The 20789-nt window shown below is 51.2% G+C and overlaps 1 protein-coding gene across 1 annotated transcript; it reads left to right on the forward strand.

Moving 5' to 3' along the window:
- The first annotated feature begins 4687 nt into the window (after window positions 1-4687).
- On the forward strand, window positions 4688-7058 carry LOC136537299 (G-type lectin S-receptor-like serine/threonine-protein kinase At2g19130). Its single transcript, XM_066529323.1, has 2 exons — window positions 4688-4831; window positions 5484-7058. Exons 1-2 carry the CDS (start codon window positions 4688-4690, stop codon window positions 7056-7058), a joined length of 1719 nt encoding a protein of 572 aa, XP_066385420.1.
- The last annotated feature ends 13731 nt before the right edge of the window (window positions 7059-20789 follow it).

Consider the following 20789-nt stretch of genomic DNA (forward strand, 5'->3'; position numbering starts at 1 on the left):
CTCCTGTGCCACGCTCAGTGGCTATAGAGGTAAGCAGATGGAGCGATTTGTCTGGTGCGTCCCCACTCCTCTAGTCGGGAGGGAGGACATGACTCGATGTCGTGATGCGGAGCTCTCCGCCTATTGAACGGTGGTGGTTTCCACCAGTGCCTGGAGGTTTCGGCGGATCGCCTATTCCTGGGGGTTGTCCGACTTGGGAAGGCCGCGTAGAAGCATCGCCCCCGTGGCGATGTTTTGGCCAGCCCTAGCAGACTGTGAGGGATCATCCCCCTCGTCCAAGATGTTGTGCTAGACTAGCGGGAGCGGCCCCGGGCACCGCTCGCTGGGTTACGCGCATGGGGCGCATCGTGGTACACCGTGCACGTAGGCGTTGGTGGCGGCTGGTTCTGCCACCTTTGTCATTGCTCCTCGCCGTGCGCCTAGGCACAAGCGAGGGCATCCGTGCGAGGGTCTAGAGGGGTGTGGGTCTATAGAGACTCGGCCACCACCAGCGGCTATCCCAGGGCATCCGCCATAGTGCACTCCTAGGACAGATGGTGGCTAGGCGCCACATCGCCGATGCTGGAGCCATCACTCTCAACATCGTCATCCATGAGGTCATGAAAATAGGTGGGAGCATGGCTCGCCATCCCCACAAATTCAGGTGTGAGAGGGGGCGGCACCAGCATCCTTCGGAGCCCCCGGACATATGCTTCCATGGGGTGCATGAGGCCGTAGGGGAACTGGTCATATGGCGGCTACAGCGGGGACAACGGTGTCCCTCCAGAGAATTGGCAGAAGACAGTAAATAGCGAGTAAATAACAAAGCGTACATTACTCACATTGGGGTTTGAGCAGAGCATATGCTTGGAACGAAGCGTAGGTGCCTCGTCGTTGAAGTCGTCGGGTGTCCCAGAGCCGATGGAGGACACACCTCCTCCAACGGGCGCCGGAACAAGTGCCTCCTCGCAGAGGTGTAGCACGCCAAGCCGGTCGGCGATGAAGTCTAAGCTTCCGAAGAGGAAGGCCTAGGACAGCTTGAAGACTGATGGAACCCACATCCCAATAGGCGGGAGTACAGGAAACTCCAGTGAGCCAAAGCGAGTCATATCGCTTGAGCCCACCATGGCGAGGATGGCAGAAAAGTGGGCCATTCGATGACCAAAAAGTATGAACCTACAATGTCTTCCCCACAGACGGCGCTAACTGTCGGTGCAAAAAGTGACCAACATGTAAATATTTGTGGTTTTGCCGTACGTTGTGATCGGATGTGGCCTAGTACTCAATGACACAGGGTTTATACTAGTTCAGGCAACGTGCCCTACGTCTAGTTTGAGTCGGTCGATGACTTTATTCTAGAGCCCAGGTGCTCGAAGTTTCTTGTGGGGTTACAAACGGAAGGGAGAAAGATGGGGGGTGCAAGAGGTCCGGTTGGACTCTGGTCTAAAGAGCCAAGAGTGACGGGAGCTCCGCTGTGCGCTAAGTGTTAGAACATCTGTTGTTCGTTGGGATCCTTGGTCGTTCGGATCATGTGTGTGTGTGTGTTGTTTGAGTTGTGAACTGATTGGTCTCCTTGTTGGGAGAGAGCGCATCCCCTTTTATAGATGAAGAGTTGGCCTTACAAGCGAGAGAGAGAGAGAGAGTACGTATACTTCTAAGTCTTGTTGCCCATGTCGTCGGGTACAAGATGATTGTAGGCGCCCATAACACTATTGATGTTAGACGCATGTGGGAGGTTTTTACCGTGTTCTCCATGTAGGGAAAATGATGACGCCTACAACACTGTTGATGCCCAGATGCATGTGGGGGGAGCCTTACTGTGTTTGTCATGGTATGGGAGTTGATGGCGGCCACAATACTGTAGGGCAAATGTCGACGCCCACAACACTACTTAGGTTCTGACATGCCTGGAAGGTTGCAGGGCACCCTTCTGACATGTCCTGTCGGTACTGTAGGTGTATAGGATATGGTCCTCGGTATTGTGGTTTGACTTGAGTGTCCTGTTTTACCTGCTCTGCCTGTTACTTGGTCCTCACCGAGCGGGCGTCTCTGATCGGTTTGTCCCAGTCGGCTCCGACTGTGCCAGTCGGAGAAGAGCTGTAAGCAGAGGTTCGGTGTATCCCTGGTTGGAGACGTGGGTCGAAGTTGGAAGCATTGTTTGGCTAGGCCTTCTGGTTGGAGAGGTGGGCCGGAGTCAGAAGCGAGGCCCTACGGTCGGAGAGGCGGGCCAGAGTTGGAAGTGGGGGCCATTCCTTCTCGGCCAGGCCTTTCTAGCCGGAGATTTGGATCGCCCTTCTGGCCTATCATTAGGTTTTTGGGCCGGCCCAGGAGTTGCACGTCGTTCATAACGTTGTTTGCTGGGCCAAGCCTTTGTTGGAAAGCCGATTCATGAGGGACCCCGGGTTTATGAACCCGACAATTGCCAAGAGGCAATTGATTCTACAGGCTCCTGTATTACAAGATCCTTGTTAATATTATTCATCTTCTTTGAAGAGCTAATAATAGGTGTTGTATTAGTCATACAACATCAACAGGTACTGAGAAACTTATTGTTCTTGAGTCACTGGAGTAGGCACATAGTCCCTCTTCTCTTCAAGTCTTAGGTCTCTACATACCTCTACATACCATGCTCCCCCAGATCTTCCCATCTTTTCTAAAGATAGTGTATTTTCAAATTTTTTATTTTGGGTCTAATCTGTTAAAACCTCATATGGCGCTTTAAGCACCACCTTAACATCTTTGAGGCTGACTACGCTATTTTTCTGTCGGAACTTTAAAAGGTTCAGGAATTTATCTATTTCTCTGCTTAGGGGTATCGTTGTTGTGACCGTTGTACTCCTCCGACGGTCGCATACATCTTAATTAATCTTTATCTCATTCTTAATGAAAAGTATTTTTCTTACTTAATCTTTATCTCACTCTTAATGAAGAGTATCTTTCTTAATTAATCTTTATCTCATTTTTAATGAAGAGTATTTTTCTTAATTAATCTTAATATTCTCCCTCTTGAAAAATGACATGAACTTTACTGCCATAATTTTGAGAACCATTAAGAAAACCTATGAACGAGGAGACTTATAAAACTTACTTCATTCACATGATTATGTCATGCGAGCATAGTTATTTCTTGATTCGTATAGGAGTACACTTTCCTTATTTCACTTCGAGAACTTAACGAGGTCTTTCATTAGCTGTACTTTTGCAAGTCACACTTGCATCTTTTCTTATCTTTTAGTTAGTATTGACCATGACGATGCGTTTCTATTGTGCCAAGGTCAATACTAGGACAGCATAAAAGCTATCCAAACTTCTCTCGCTATGCGGGATACAAAAACATATGAGTCATCACAAAACTTCTCTCGCCATACAGGATGGACTAGCATAATTACTATGCCAAAACTTCTCCTCATGCGGGATACATCTATACGAAAACTTAGTCATGCCGACTAAAACATTCACTTATACTTCATTTTCCAATTAAATCTTCCCGTTGGTTCCAATTTAATCAGAAAATTAGTAAACTAACAAAAACTGTCCTAAACTGGCTTAACTCAAGCCTTTTCACTCACATACCCCAGCATTGCAGCCCGTTGGCATACAGCCGAGTGGTCTCGTCGATTAAAATAAAACATACAATATGCTTCTGCATCAATTCTACATTACTGTTGCGTAGAAAATAGAATTAATACACAAAACTCATAAATTAACTTGAAATCCATATAACTACTCTTTAAAATTAAATTCTCTCGTTGGTTCGAATTTAATTAGAAGATAATCAACATCATTGCAGCGGAAACTTGATAATGAAATACTTCTTTTAGTTCAGAAACATTTCTCGGTCCTTATCTACTCTCTGAAAAATTGACCATGTTGGTGTGAAATTTATCAGAGATTTAAACCTCAAACTTGAACTCATTATAATATTGTCATCATCAACGTTGGTCAGAAAATGACAATACCATAATTTGACTTAAACAAAAAAAATGGACTACTCCTCTAATTAAAATTTTCCGTTAGTTCTAATTTAATTAGAGGATTAGTGTAATCATAATTTACTAAATATAGCTGCTCTTCAAATTAAATTCTCCGGTTGGTTCGAATTTAATTAGAAGATAATAAAATTTAAACATTGAAGCGGAAACTTAAACATGATTGGTGAATTTTACCCACAGAAAAATTCTCTTTCCTAATTTTCTTTGAGCCATTAATCATTTCCTAGGAAATAAACATTTACTGGAAAAAGAAAAAAAATAAAACGGACACAAACTCCTATTGTCTCTTCGGCCCGAGAGTAGAAGCGGCCCAAGGCCCAACTGCGCACGGCGCCCTCCCCCACGCCCAGGCCGCAACCTGGGCCTGGGCCGGGATTTCTCATTCCCGCCTGGGCCGAAAGCTGGCCCGGTAGCTCTCAGCCGTCCGATCATGATCGACGGCTGAGCTATTTTTTCGCGGGAACAAAACTAGCAACAACAGTCGGCTCCCCAAACCCTAACTCCATTTTCTCCTCTCCCTTCTCTCTCTCGCGTCGCGTCCTCTCTCTCGCGCCGCACAGGCGTCAGCGGCAGCGGCCATGGTGGTCGTCAGCGTCGGTGAGGAAGACAGCCACCGGAGCAAGTCCGGCTCCCCTTCCTCCTCTTCGTTTCTCTTCCCTTCACCCTTCTCTTCCTCAGCGCCGCAGTAAAAAACGACCACGACGCGACGACAACCCATGGTGGCCGAAGAAAAGGAAGGTGGCGGCGCCGCTATGGGGCCCCTCGCCGGCGCGTGCGCTCGCCCAAGGCTGGGCGCATCGCCGTCGAGCGGCCTTGTGGCTGCGCCCTGGATTCTGAGCCCGCACGTCGGCGTCTCGGCGGTGAGCGGCGGCTCGGCTACCCGCGTGGCGTCGGGTTTTCTTCCCGCGCAGTAGCGGTGCGACGGCGGTGGAGAAGCCCTGGTAGGTCCTCCGCTTTCCGTCCTTGGTTTTCTAGGGTTAGGGTTTGGAGATTCTCGAATCAATTTAAATCATCTGCTTCTAAATTTTTCCCCAGTCTAGATCTACACACTAGGATAACCTAGCTCTAGTACCATTGATAGATATTTTAGGTCAACTAGGAGTAGATCTAGTGGGTTTACTTCACTATTGCAAGTGTATAAGCCATGGAAAAACTTAGAAGACTTGGAGAGAGAGAGAGAGAGGAGTAGAGGGCCATACCTTCGGTCTTGGCAAAGGAGGAAGAAATCGCCATGGCAGTGACGATGCAGTGAGGGGCGACGGTGGTGCGGCGTCGTAGTCGAATGCCGTGCAGTGGAGGCGTGGTCCAGTGGCGACGGCGAAGACAGTGGCGCTTTCCGTCGCTCACGGCGCTCCCTTGATCGGTTAGGGTTAGGTGGGGAGTGGCGACTGCGATGAACCTCATGTTACGAGCCCCAGTTCCGACCTCCTTTACATAGCGCTACACGACAGGGGCCCATCAACCAAGGCGCGAGTCAAGAAACCAATTAACCGTTGGGCCAAATTAGCGAAGATCATCCTAACACAGCTCACCATATACGACTGGTCCGACGCGTCCGGGCAGTGGTTGCTGCACTGGGCGACCCCCACGTCGCAGTGCGACGTGTACTCCGTCTGCGGTCCGTTCGGTCTCTGCGACGTGTCCAGCTCGCAGTACTGCCGGTGCTTGCCGGGGTTCGACCCCGTGGCGCAGGGGGACTGGGTCAACCAGCTTTGGAGCGCCGGCTGCGCGAGGAAGACGAGCTTGCAGTGCAGCGGCAACGCGCCATCGACGGATGGGTTTCTCCCGCTGCAAAGTGTCCAGCTGCCCGGCAGCTTTTCCCCGGTGGCGGCTGCTGGCAACTCCGGAGACTGTGCATCGGCGTGCCTGAGAAACTGCTCTTGCACGGCTTATGCTTACAGAGACGGCTGCTTGGTGTGGCACGGTGACCTTCGCAACGTTCAGCAGCTCTCCGTCGGCGATGCCGGGGCTTCGACTCTGTTCCTCAGAGTCGCCGCCGCCGACCTTGCTGCTGCAAACCAGAGAGACGATCGTTTTCCCATCCTTGGCGTGTCCTCTGCTATTGTTCTCGCGATACTCTGCCTGCTGCTCTTCGTTCTTGCCAGGGTTCGACGCCGTGACGAGACCGTGCACCATGACGGCTCTCTCCTCGTGTTCAGCTATGGTTACCTTGCACAGTGCACGAAGAACTACTCCCAGAAGCTGGGGATGGGCAGCTTCGGCTCCGTGTACAGAGGGACGCTCCCTGACCACACCCCGGTAGCCGTGAAGCGGCTCGAGGGGTCCGCGCAGGGGGAGAAGCAGTTCCGCACCGAGGTCCGGACGCTGGGCATGATACAACACGTCAATCTCGTCCGCCTTCGAGGGTTCTGCGCCACGAGGCACGAGAGGCTCTTGGTCTACGACTACATGCCCAACGGTTCCCTGGCGTCCGTGCTGTCGGGCCACAGCTTCAGGCTGCTGGACTGGCGCGCCAGGTTCGGGATCATGGCCGGCGTCGCGCGGGGGCTGGCCTACCTCCACGAGCAGTGCCAGGAGCAGATCGTGCACTGCGACGTCAAGCCGGAGAACATACTCCTCGACGGCGGGTTGTGCCCCAAGGTGGCGGACTTCGGCATGGCGAAGCTGATCGTGCGCGACTTCAGCCAGGCGCTGACGACCGCGCGCGGCACGGTGGGGTACCTGGCGCCCGAGTGGATCCTGGGCCTGCCCATCACGGCCAAGGCCGACGTGTACAGCTACGGGATGATGCTCCTGGAGCTCATCTCCGGGCGGAGGAACCGTGACGCCGCGGCGCCCGGCGCGGGCGGCTGCGGCGGCTACTTACCGTTCTGGGCCGCGACCAAGGTCCGCGAGGGGCAGTTCCTGGCGCTGCTGGACGAGAGGCTGGCGGTGGCTGGGGACGCGGACGTGGAGGAGGTCGGCCGCGCGTGCAATGTCGCGTGGTGGTGCATACAGCAGAGCGAGGCGCTCAGGCCGACCATGGGGCAGGTGGTGCAGGTCCTGGAGGGATCGCTCCGCGTGGGCACCGCGCCCGTGCCGAGGTTCCTCGAGCATTTGTGCGCGGAGGATCCGTGTACATTCTGAACATACTAGCATGTTCAATTCACTCGTCGGCGATTTTGTTGTATGAAGAATGAAAATGCGCAAAATTCACTAATTCCTGTTTGCTCTCTCTCTCGTTTTTGTGTGCCTGTTCTTTTTTAACTGTAGAAGTTTTCAACCCGCTCCCCCTGTTTTTACATTTTATTTTTCGAAACACAAAATCACGATTTTAACTATTCGCTCCTCTCGGCTAGCGGCAGCCAGTGCAGCCGAGCACTCTCAAATATTTTTTTGCTGTTTCCAGTGAGCAACTGGAACTGCTCACTACCCTTTTTTGTATTAAGATGTGTTTGGATTCTTTACTGGTTATTGTTTTGCCTGGTTGGGTAAGAAGTTGGCACGAGATATGACTTATGAGCTTAGTTCTCTGGCCAGTAGTGCCTTAGGCCTGTGCTTTCCAGAATTTCTTTGCTAACAGAAGCTAGCCAATTTAGCTCTCCTGCTTGAGCAAAGTTAGGATTGCCTTGCAAAGCAAAGCCAGACATTCAGGCAACAAGCATGCTCTAGTTTTCAGCATATGCTATTCCAATAAGGTAACGATGTTGTGCAGATATGTTTAAACAATCCAGTTTTTATGAATATTTTTCTCTAAGTACTCGCCACCCTACCATCGTCGAAGTTAATATAGAAACTGGCATTGACAGAGAAACATATCACTCTCCATTGATACAATGATCGGTTTTTGTAGAGAAAATTTATCATACAATATTCTTTCGTAGTGTTCGGCTGGACTAAAAAAAACTGTTCATGCTGGTTTTTACTGTTTATATTGGTTTTTGAAGAGAAAAATACTGCTCCGGCTAAAAAAAAAATACAGCCAGCCAGCCAAATCTGGCAAGCCGAACACGCAGTTTAACGTTGATATTTACTATGGAAACTATTTTATATTGTTTTGTTGTTAAAATAATAGTTTTTTAGAAACGAAGGGGAGAGAAGTTAAAAGTGACAGCTACGCCCTTAGCAATGCTAGCCCAAACATTTAGAGTTGTCTAAAAAAAGTCATTACTTTTGCATATGAAAGTATATGGAGACGGATTTTATATCAAAGTTATAGAGCTCAATGATATCTACAGCTCTGTAATTTATAATTTTTCAAATTATTTATAGTATCCAAAAATATTTTAACTTCTTAGATCTTGAAATTGAAATTTTAATTTTTTGTGAACAACGTCACATGTTGACATGGTCCATATAGAAGTTGTACTTATCAATGAGATCTATAAATGTTGTTGATAATTTTTTTTTATCTAAAGCTACCTAGTGTAACACCTCTGGTGTTACGAGCTCGTTTAACACTGAGATTATGGCCGGAGAACTAGATCCTTAAATAAGTGTCGCTAGTCAACTTGTCTCGGCGTTTAACAACTTTTAAATAATCTTGTGGACAAAAGTTATTTAGGGCTTGTTTTGGAAAAGTATGCAGAAGGTGCTTAAAAATACCTGATAGCAAATAAATAGCGAATGGCTTGTTTATTTGATTAGGCATGAAAAACAATTTCTATAAACAAAAATTTGTTAAAAGTAAAATTTGCTAAATAATAAAACCTTAGAGCTTTAGTTATGCTTAGGCCCCGTTTGGCTGGGCTCCTGCGGGCTCCGGCTCCGGCACTGTAGCAGGGTGTCGGCCGCTGGGCGGCCGACAGGAGGCTGCGGGAGCCAGAGCCGGTGAAGCTCGAATTTCTGGCTCCGGCTGCTGCGACGGCGTCTGTGAGAGGGGAGGAAAGGAGAGAGAAAAACGGCTTCGATGAACAGTGAAATATGTATAGATGAACCGTGATTTCAGCGTAGGAGCCGGAGCCGCCCACAGCCAGCCAAACGGGGCCTTATACATGCATAAAGTTGTTTTAGAAAATAAATTTTTGGAAGTTAAAATAAGATAAAATATAAATAGGAAAAATTATATCATCAGAAAGATATGAACATCGTGAATATGTGGGTATGCTTGTTTGAGTGCCAATGTGATATTTGTTAGTTTAAAAATTAATATGAACGAAATAGAAATAAAAATGAGAGTGTCGCTGGCCACTCATCTCACCTACCTCGCCGGTACGACGGTGGTGCTTTCCCCCTGCTTTGAATCAGTCATTTGATTTATTTGCGTCGCTGTCTGGCCTTGCCCTGTCCTCGATTGCTCTGCTTGGTGCCGCTGCCACACTGAACAAGCACAGTAGGCGCCATGTGTCCATGCTCCCTCGTGTCCTTCCTCGGAGAGCGCCTTAAAGAATGATGGCCGGACTGCTGCTGCCGTGTACAGCTTTGCTTGCATCCCCTCCCTCCCCGCTTGGTACGCCTGGACCCACCTCATTTCCTCACCTCCCGGTGTGCGCTCGCCAGTGTTTCTGCCGAGGCTACAGTCGCCGCGCCTCACGCCCACCGGTGTCGGCCCTCCCCCACGCGAGCACACACGGGCCCCCATGGCCCGCTGCCTCTCCCGTGTGCCCGCAGCGCCGCCCCTCCCTTCCCCGCTCCTCGCCACCACAGAGCGCCCGGCCAAGCCGCAACTGCCCGCGCCTGTGGCCGAGACGGTCGCAGCACCACGCCGTTTCCAATCGTGCCTGCTACGCCGTCGCCCGACTCCTCGTGCGCGCAAGCCCAAAGCGCTGCCCTCCCTGCCCCTCCACCACGGTGCAGCCACCCGAGCCCTGGAGTACCGCCGCTATGGCCACGCCGTCCGTCGCCCATCCGTGGCCCAGTCCCTTGCGAGCGTGCGCGCACCCCCTCAGCCCAGCACTGGAGCTGCAGACCCTCTGCATTTCCCCCACACCGCCTCATCGCCACCGGTGCGCCCCCATCGCCGTGCCGCCCCTCCCGAGCGCCGACACACATGGCCGGGGCTCCACGCTCCAGCTATGGTCGAGCCGCATCCACCTACGGGTGCGCCCGGCAGTGGGCAAGCTGTGATGCCGCCTCCCCACCGCCGTCGGTGACCTCGCGGCCAGATGCAGCCGCCGGTGATGGATTCCCTACGTGTACTCTGCTCTGGAGGAGGAGGTGAGGACGTAGAACTGTAAATGAAAGATTTTTCGGGGGGGGGGGGCTAGGTGTGAAGCTATGACTCATACGAACAGTAGCATACCAATTAGATAGAAGCGTGGGGACGTTTTTGCAAAACTACCGTCGCGCGTGGGCCAGCCTGATGGGCCGCTCGCCCTGCGCCTCCGTGGCCACGGCCTGGTCGGCGCCCCGTCTAGGCTGGCATGTCGCCGCCGCGCCTAGGCCGCTCGCGCCGCGCGCGCCAGTTGGCCTAATCGCGCTGCCAGCCTGCTGTCGTCCGCGCCTGGGCCGCGCGTCCGCGTGGGCTGCCGGCCTCCACTGGACCGCGTGCGCGCGTTTTGCGTTGGGCCGAGGTCGTGGACGCCGGCCCTTTTCGATTTCTAAAGCAATTTCTAATTTAGCTTATAAGGTAAATTTGTAAATTCCAAATAAATTTATGTAGGTGTCCAAAAATGGTGAAACCAATTTTGTTAGGCTCCTAAAATCATGATCTATCTATTAGCGTATTTAGTTCATCTAGTTTTAAAATATTTCTAGGCTTGCTCTAATTATTTTAAAATGTTTTGTGTTGTTAAAACATGAACTGGTAGGAATTTTTGTGGTAAATCGGTGATGGTGTTGACTCTGAAAATTTTACAGTAAATTACTAATATTATTAGTTGCTCACTATAATTTTTGTAGCTCCAAAATAATTAGTTTGCTAGATAGGTAATGATGCCCTATTTTGACGAAAGATTAAATTGATAGCATGGGATAAAGAAACAACTTGGGTTTGTATAACTAAAACATTTCTTAGGAAATAACGCCTTATTCGACAACATGGATATGTAGCCTAAGTACGGTCGTCGTTAGAACTAGCTCATTAGCTTGAGTGGCGTAAATCGTATTTTACGAGTCATGGTTGTAGTTGATTAATTATGTTTCTGCATTGCATCCATGCATATCATAATAGGAACGGCAATGGATCGAGGAGTCATCTGGAGTATCGGAAAAGATAGTGTCTCGATGGTCATGTCATCACAATGGAAAGCTAACTTTTGGTTAAATCTTACCCAGGCAAGCCCCGGTGCATAACCCCTACTTTTCTGCACTTTAAATTATAGTTTAGCATTAAGTTTTAAGGAGTTGAATGAAACCCACTAAAATATATATCTTTATCCTATGAGTCTTACTAGTATGATAGGATCATGTAGATTGCTATGCTACAGGACTCCGGTAGAAGTCGAGTGATTGTCTGTCACTCGCGAGAGATATGAAATATATTACTGTATTATTATCACTTGGAATATATAAATGGTGAAAGGAAAAATAGAGACCGGGCAGGGATATGGTTTGGGTATTGGTGGTGTCAGCGTTTCAAGTAAACACCAAAGAGTAAATTTGTATTATTTCATGTTGGGCCCGGATGATGTACTAAAAGACACAAGGTTTATGCTGGTTCGGACGGAATATCCCTACGTCCAGTTCATGGCTGTTGCTCGCGTTATTAGCACCAAAAAATTCATAGTAGGACGTATAAACTGGCAAGAGAGGGACTGGTCCCAAGTCTCTGATGAAAAAGTTGAAAGGGTGCTGAGATCTTGGTTGCTGCTCAGCTATGTGTGATAAGGTGCGTGGCGTGTTGAATCAATTCATCCCTTTAGTGGGGTGCCCTGCCTTAACTTTTATAGACTAAGGGGGAGCAGGGATTACAGATGAAATAAGGAAGAAGAACCAGAGGCCAAGAAGGTCCTTCGAAGGTGCCGGGTCTTCATTTTTCTCTGAGCCAGCCATGCTGACACGGCAGATGGTGCTAGGAATAGCTCCATGCTGGGCGTCTGTCCGTTGATGATGCCATGCTCTGACTTGATCAGCAAGTAGTCACATCCCATCCTGCCCCGACGGGTGGCGCGATGGACAGGGGTGTTGATCCACAACCCCACGGGGAGCGGACGACGCAGTGACTGCACGTCCATCACTGTAGAGGATGGAGTCTCCTCTTGGACCATAGTGGTTGTTGTATGGTTCCATCAAGATCCACGCCCGAGGGCCAAAGGCAGCGCCCACAACACTGTAGAGCAAATGTCGACGCCCACAACACTGTTCGGGCTCTGACATACTTAGACGGGCCTTAAAGCGCCCGTCTTGTCATATCCTGATGGTACTTTCCTACAGGCGTGCAGGGCATGGTCCTCAGTATTGTGGTTGACTTGAGTGCCCTGCCTTATCTACGCATGTAGTTATGAAGGAGCAGCACGTAGACGTCGAGCGAGGCAGAGTCTGCCCTTAGATGTTGGGCAAGGCGTAGCTAGCCCCTGAACATTAGGTGAGGTGGAGCCTGCCCCCAGACATTGGGCGAGGCAGAGCCAGCCCCCAGACGTCAGGCGAGGTGGAGCCAGCCCCTAGACGTTAAGCGAGGCAGAGCCTGCCCCTAGACGTCGGGTCAGGCGGAGCCAGCCCCTGAATGTCGGGTAAGGCAGAGACCGCCCCTGGACGTCGGGCGAGGCGGACCCTACCCCCAGATGTCGGGCGAGGCGGAGCTAGCCTTCGGGGGTCGGACGAGATAGAGTTAGCCCTCAATCGTTGGACAAAGGTGTAGTTGTGTTCTTGCCTATTCGAAAGCATCATCATTTAATCGTTATTAGCTCCTTCTCTTTGGGTACCCTAGTATTTGGTCCTCGATAGTAGCCCTTGAGCCCCCGAGGGATTCAGATAGAATCGCCCAAGGTTGATTTGACTTGCCAGAGGGTGTGCACGAGCGCACCCGACGGGTGTAGCCCCCGAGCCACTAGGTGATTCGGATAGAATCGCCCGGGGGGTGATTCGTCTTGCCAGAGGGTACGCATGAGCGCACCCATCGGGTGTAGCCCCCGAGCCCCCAGATGATTCAAAAAGAATCGCCTGGGGGTGATTCAGACCCTTTCCGGGTATGCCTATGACATTTGATGGTTTGTTGACCGGATAGCTTAAATGGGACCCTAGTATCCCATTCGCGGGGACCCGTCCAGAGTCAGCCCGGCTGAGACTCGATCGTGGGCTGAGACTCCCGTGAAGCTTGTGAGCCTAAGTTTTGGCTGATCATGGACCCATCCTTTGTCGTAAGGGTGCCTGGGGACGGTCGTCGAAACCATTGATGGGCCAGCCCTTGAACTCCTAGGCCTAGCGGGACCGGAGGAATGCTTTTTGACCTATATCTTTTTGCTGGTAAAGAGTCCTGGTCTGCCCGAGGAGGTGAAACGCCCAGCGCAATTTTGGAGGGAAAGGATTAGGATTGAGGGCACATATCCTGCATGGTGACGTGGTGGCAAATCATGGCAGGCACGGAGATCTAGGTGGATGGTTGCCTTCCTCGCATTTGTCGCCCCTATAAAACCAAAGGGTCCACCCCTAGGGTTTTGCATATTGCCTCCTTGCCTTCACATCTAAAACCTCCGCCACCAATCGCATAAGCCTCCCACATCCGCATCTCAACCGCCATCAAGTTCTCATCCACCCACCCCAATCATTCAATGGAGCCGTGGTGCAAATCCAATATCACCCTTCTGCGCCTAGAGGGCCTCATTCGTCATGACGTTCTTTGCGCGCGGACTGCTGCCGAGGAGTGGTGGCTACCTGGCGATGAGGATGCGTTGTCGCCGCCCGACGGGTATGTCGTATCCTTCGCTCACTTCCATGAGAGGGGATTTGCCACCCCCACCCATAAGTTTCTTCGGGGCTTGTTGCACTACTACAAGGTGGAGCTGTAGCATCTTAATCCCAACGAAATCCAACACATTGTGGTGTTCATCACCCTATGTGAGGGGTTCCTGGGGATTAGTCCCCACTTTGACCTATGGTGGTACTTCTTCGCCATCACCCACCTAAAGAAGCAAGAGCTGAATGTGCCGATGGGATGCGCCAGTATTCAACTACGCAACAACCAGGTCAATGAGTACCCGCCAACGCGTGTGTCGACCTCCAACAAGGGGTGGCATTCGCATTGGTTCTATGTCAAGAATGACGTAGTCGCCCCCTTGCTAGAGTTCATCGGCCGCCTCATCGAAGAGGTCCCGGAATCGTGGAGGAGGTGGGGAGTCCTGGAGAAAGACAAGAAGAAGATCCAGGACCATCTCGCCACCATTCAAATTCTAAAGGAGAGGGGCATGAAGGGGTCGGGGATCATCAGCGCCTATCACGCATGGAGGGTGGCGCCGCTGATGAGGCTCGTGCTTCCCCTGCACATGATGGCGCTCGGGGCATCACTCGACGGGAGGCGCTCACCGAGGGAGCACTCTCCCCCTCTGAGGTGGCGCAACGTATCAAGGAGGCGATGGAGCCTCTACGGGACGATGCCGGCGCTATCCTTGACTTTGTATATCCAGTGCCGGGGCATCCCCCAATGCGGTCGAAACTGGAATACATTGTTTTTGTAAGTTTTCTTTTCTCATGCCTCCTTTTTAATTGAACCCCCAACCTCTTGACGCTGATATTGAGATAGGGGAACCAGCCGAAGAAGCTCGTCCTTATGGATCTTCTAGCTCTGCTACCAAAGGATCCAGCCATGACGGTGGCTAACCGCGCTGTGGTCGAGCAACAGTAAAAGGCGAAGGAGGATGAGAGGAGGAAGAAGAAGCAGAAACTGTGTGCGCGGTAGCGCGGGGAGGAAACTAACAGTGATGAAGATGGTGATGAGGATGAAGAGGAAGAGGTAGTAACCAACACCGAGTAGGATGACCTAGAGAGCGAGGATACAGTGACAGGTATCCCCTCGTCCATGCAAGGACCCTTCCCGTTTCATGCAAGAGGGAGTGAGTCCGTGAGGACAGCAGAGGCGGGCTGAACCATCAGCCCATCCTCAGAACAAGTTGAGGCAGGCGGATCAGCCGCCACGCCTAAGGTGACAGCGAAGGGGAGCGGCCCCACTGCCGTTCCTTAAGAGTCAGTGGGGGTGGATCTATCACTGCACCCAAGGTGCTAGCGGGGCGGGTAGATCTGTCACCATGCCTGAGGTGCCAAGGGAGGGGTATGGCTCCACCGCTATGCCCTTGAGTGCAAGGGAGGCGAGCCCCTCAGCCTGAGAGCAAGGGGTAGGCTCCAAACGGCCCCGTCCTGAGGACGGGGAGCAAAGACCTAGGGGTTCCTCCCCCAAACATATCCTACGTCCAGTGGTGCCAATGTAAGTCATTGACTTCTCTATTTTCTCTATTTTTAGCGTGACTCACGCCTTCTGTTTCTTGCAGCGTTCTGAGACAGGGCCACTCTTTGGCGTTGGCGCTTAAGAAGAGTGTCGCCATCCAGGCGAGACATCGGCCATGGCCCGACATCGCTCTTGCTTCAAGCAGGAGTGGAGCCAGCGTCATAGCCTCGTTGGCCAGTCAGGTGCCACCCATGGTGGTGCCCATGCCCTTGGTAGGACAAACGGTCATCGAGGCTGAGGGAACGCCCTCAGAGGTCACCAAGCAAACAGCGTCGGAAGCGATTCTGCTGCCGACATCAGAGCGGACTGAGCTGTCGTTGGCACTCGTGGCGGCGACCGCTGTGGGCATGATGCCATCGGTTGAGGCCCCTCCGATGCAGATAGAGGCAACAATGATTGTGATGAGCCAGGCATAGCCGTACATAGCCACGGTGGTGCCCGAGGAAGCGACATGATTTGTGCCACCGGTGGCCCAGGTGACAGCGCTCGACGTGGGCCGGTCAGAGGGGGACATGGCCGAAGGGTCCTTGAGCATCGTGCTAGTGGTGGAGAGGACCAGTAGGGGGTTGCCTTTGACCCTAAGGTCAGGGGGGCAGCCTCTCGCCCACGCGGGGGTTAGTTGCTGCTCTAGTGGATGGATCCTCAAGACCCAACGTCGATACTCTTCTCGCTCGATGATGCTACCGAAAGCATAGACGGGAGAGTCTCAACGAAGGGATCTCGGCCATGATGGACATCTTGAACTAGGCCAGGGGAGTCATGCATGATGTCATTATTCCTACTGGCTGGGTATCCACTTAATCTCTCCTCTCGCTTTCTTCTTTCTTCATGTATTTTTGTGTTTTGACATTGATCTTCTTTTCGATCCCTTATCGCTCGTAGCTGGGAGAAATCCTAGTTCTTCCGTGAGCAGAAGGAGAAATTGGACCACCTCATTGAAGAGGCCTAGCTGCACAGGGACGTGAGTGCCTAGCTTGTTGTCACCCAATAGAGGGTGGCCGAGCTGACTCCCCTAGCCAAGGAGGTGGTCAGGCTCCGGCAGCGGGAGGCCAAGGCGCGTTGGGACACGGAGGATGCCGAGAACGTGTTCTAGGATCTATTGGTGAGGGCATGGCAGGACATGGAGGAGGTTGCTAGAGTTTGGAAGGAGAGGGACGAGCAGCTCCAGAGGGGCACCAAGGCCCACCAGCGGATCCTTGACCTCCTGGCCGAGGTGAAGAAGTAGCGGGAGCTCAGGCTAGAAGCCGAGGAGAGGTCTGCGGTCCTACAATAGAAGGTGAACCTAGATGCCGAGGTGGTTGCTCAGCTACGCAGGGAGCGAGATGAGTTGCACCAGACTATGGAGAGACTCATCTTAGAGCACGGCATGGCCCACAGGGAGCATGACCAGGTCATCCAAGAGCGCGATGAGGCATGGCAGGTGGTCAGCTCCCTTTGGGCCAACCTTAGAACTACGGTAGCTCTAAGGCTGGAGGCCAAGAGCGTCTCTGCTAAGCCAGTCATGGAGCTCGCTAAGGCATGGGGGATCCTTCAATCGAAGAGCGATGAGCACGATCTCCTATGTGCTGTCATCAGGGTTGTCTTCGATGACCTAGATGTGGTGCGGCCGGAGAGAACCATCTCGCTTGCGGCCTCTGCTGCTGTTGATATCACGATGCTAGTGCGCTAGCTCAAGAGGGAAGCACTTTGCTCTAGGATTACCCAAGCCTTCGCCATTGCCCACTCCCACTATGTCGACAATATCGACTTGGAGACAATGAGCCTTGGCTTCACGCCTGGCTATGAAGCCTCTAAGTTGGATGAAATAGAGAAGGCGGTGACTCCTGTCGCGTGGAACATAGCAGACAAGGTTGAAGGTATAGTTCTCCCCCAGAGGGGGTAGTTAGTCAAATAGGCTAGATATGCATTTTTGTAACCCGTGAACTAGTGTCAATCCTTATATATCATGAAAACAATTTTGTAACTTTGTTTTATTTGATTTGTTTGATTGAACTTGTTTTTCTTCCCTTTTTATGTGCTAAAGAAAGGCTCACACATTTTGACCCCTCCATTTGTTAAGGCCGTAGGGCTCGAGCCGTAAGAGGAAACAACTTCGAATCACGCTGGTGAGCAAAGATACCGTAGCTGTTGAGGTGTAGGTTTTTTGCGGTTCAACTAGGCACGCATAGTTTATTCGTTTCCACAAACTTTGCTACTAGGCTTAATGTGAGGAAGAGGTCTGACACAGCGATTGTTTCAAAAAAGGAATACTTATACCTTTATCAGCCCCCGAGTGAGATCCGCCCCTTTGCCGCTATTGGGGTCGGATGTCACTGAAAATCGAGGGGAGGACAGCAAAACTTAGAAGAATGCATCTCTTGTATTCACACATATCCTCACCCTAGGATCTTAGCTATTATTCTATGATCGTGTGTTAGGTCTCCTTGTAAGTCCGATCTTTCTTGAGCCCCCACGCGTGGCGGGGATTCAGTCAAGGGTCGGCTCATTTTTGTGATTGTCACTCCATCCATGATTTTCGCAACTGGAGGGGTTGAGTTAATGCCACCAGCCTTGATGGCTCAAGTGACGTGCTCAGCGAGCTCACTAGAGGGCATGTTTCGAACAGAATCCGGTTCCGTCACCTGTGATGGGATCAACAAAGCCCTTAGGGGGCTTCCATTGCTCCTTAACCCGCCTTCCAATAGATTACCCCTCAACGGGGATTCTATGAGCTTGGCTAGAGGCTAGGATTGAACGAGAAGGTTGAGACAACCTTGTCTGCTTCTAAGTAGGACGGGCATAGGCCATTGAGGCTCATCTACGTTTTCCCCCTGGCTCTTTGTTCGACATGAGGTGGCCTCGGGCCTTCCGCGAGTCGGCCTTCGAACCTCGGCTTTTCAATCTAGGATCGGGTAGCTCGAACCCTCGAGCCCCATGGGGTTCGATAGGGGTCAGCCATGAATCATGTGTCACCCCATCCTTGGTTTCTACAACTGGAGGGGCTGAGCTACTGACACTTGCCTCGATGGCTTGAGTGTTGCACTTGGCGCGCTCGCTAACAGGCATGTTCGAGTGGAATCTAGGTCCGTCATCCGCTGATGGGGTCGGTAGAGCCCTCATGTGGCATTCCACTACTTCTTAACCCGCCTCCCAACAGATGCTTGAGTCATTCGATAGGCTTGGGTGGCCCATTGGCCTCTCCTCGATGGAGATTCTGTGGGCTTGGCTCGAGGTTAGAATTGAACGAGAAAGGTCGACATGTCCCTATCTGCTTCTGAGTGGGGTCGAGCAAGGCTGCTGAGGCTCATCTCGTTTTTTCTCTCCTAGCTCTGTTTGACACAAGGAGGCCTCGAGCCCTTCACGGGCTGGCCTTCGAACCTCGGTCTATCGCCGCTCATATCAAATGAGATGAATGTCGCTTCGTGACATGACTCAAAGCGTTGTGATGTGGTAATCACATGTGCAATGCTTGGAGGTATGAGATGAATGATAATATAATGAAAAAGAAGGCAGGGTCAGTAATGTTACCTCGGTGGCACGAGTGATGGGTTCTAGGAGTTCTTACCGGATATGTCTGCGTAGGGTTCATGTCCGACGTTCATGACGGGGCCGGTGTAACCTGCACAAGCATCCTAGTTTTTTGTTTCTGTCTTTTGGCAGTGATCCAAGCCGTTCGATCAGTTTGGGCGACCTAATAGCTTCTTCTTGATGGAAATTTCGCAAGTAGGCCCCTCCAAACCCTTCTTGAGAAGGCTGATGCTAAAGCTTGGAGTGCGGAGACAAAGACTTCAATCATGCTGGTGAACAAAAATATCGTAGCCACCAGGGCATAGGGTTCTAGCGGTTCAACCAGTTTTACACAAAGTTTATGCCCGCACACCGCGCCTCCAATTTTTAAACGTAAGGAGGGGTCAGGCAAAGAGAAATGTCTTGCGAGTAGACACTCTTGCTAGGCCCCGAGCGATGTCCGATCCCCTGCCATTGTTGGGGTTGGAGGCTTAGATTCGAATTTAATATGTAATGTAAGTAAGTAAGGGTGCTTATCTCTCTACAGCAGTTTCGAGCCGTTCGATCAACCCATTTCTCGACAGTCGCCAAGCCGTTCGGTCGACTTATGTTTCCTATTGAGACAGGATTTTCCTATGAAAGTAGAGGATGAGAGTATCCCGCACAAGAATTTAGTTGGGCAGATAAGCCAAGCGACAAATTTGTGTGAAAATGGACAAGTTCTTAAGTTTCATTACAGCAAACAGCTTTTCAGCTCTTATCCCCATTTTTTCTATAGAAGGGTTTAGCGTGTTCCGACCCTTTCCGTTGTTAAGGCCATAAAAGCTTAGAGTGCGGGCGAACCAGTTCTGATCACGCTGGTGAGCAAAGGAGCTATAGCCGCTGGGGCATAGGTTTCTCGCAGTTCGACCAGTTATACTCAGAGCTTGTTCCCAAAAACCTAGCTCCTAGGCATTGATGTGACAAAAGGGAGGCTAGCACAGAGAATGTTTGCAAGGTAAATACACTCATATCAGTCCTCGGGTGAGACCTGACCCCTCGCCGTTGTAGGGGTCGGATGTCACAAAGGATAGGGGATATCGATAATGAAACAGATAAGAGAAAGTATGTGTTTATTTAGGGGCAAAAGTGACGTAGCTGCTCGATGTTCTAGACATTGGTGAAGACCTCACCGTCGATGGTTTTTAGCTTGTAGGCGCCTAGTCAAAGTACCTCCACACTGACATATGGTCCCTCCCATAGTGGGGAGAGGTTGTGGCTGTTCTTATTGCTTTGTACGAGGCGGAGGACCAGGTCCCCAATGTTGAAGGCTTGGCCCCGCACCCGTCGGCTATGGCACCATCGCAACGCCTGTTGGTACTTGGCCGAACGGAGGAGGGCAACGTTGCGTGCTTCATCCAGCTGGTCCATGGCATCCTCGTGGGATGCCTCGGCTCCCTGTTCGTCATATGCCCTGATCCTTGGTGCTCCATAGTCGAGGTTGGTTGGGAGGACGGCCTCAGAACCATAGACCATGAAGAAGGGTGTGTAGCCAGTGGATCGACTAGGGTTTGTCCTCAGGCACCAGAGCACTGAAGGAAGTTCAGCAACCCAACGCATGCCGGATTTGTTCAATCAGTTGAAGATCCTGGGCTTAAGGCCCTATAGGACCATGCCGTTTGTGCGCTCGACCTGACCGTTCGTTTGGGGATGCACAATGATGGCCCAATCGACATGGATGTGGTATTCATAGCAGAATCAAAGGAACTTCTTTCTGGTGAATTGCGTGCCATTGTCCATGATGATGGAGTTTGGGACTCCAAAGCGATGGACAATGTCGAGGAAGAATAGTATGGCCTGCTCAGATTTGATCGCAGAGATCGGTCGAGCTTCTATCCACTTTGTAAACTTGTCTATGGTGACAAGTAAGTGGGTGTAGCCCCTGGGCGCCTTTTTGAGTGGTCCAACCAGATCGAGTCCTCAGACTATGAATGGCCAGGTGATGGGGATCGTTTAGAGTGCTTGGGCCGGTAGGTGAGTCTACCGAGCATAGTATTGGCACCCTTCGTAGGTGCATACGATCTATTCAGCATCGGCTA

This window comes from Miscanthus floridulus, chromosome 2, assembly GCF_019320115.1.
Source record: "Miscanthus floridulus cultivar M001 chromosome 2, ASM1932011v1, whole genome shotgun sequence".
In the NCBI taxonomy this organism is placed as follows: domain Eukaryota; kingdom Viridiplantae; phylum Streptophyta; class Magnoliopsida; order Poales; family Poaceae; genus Miscanthus; species Miscanthus floridulus.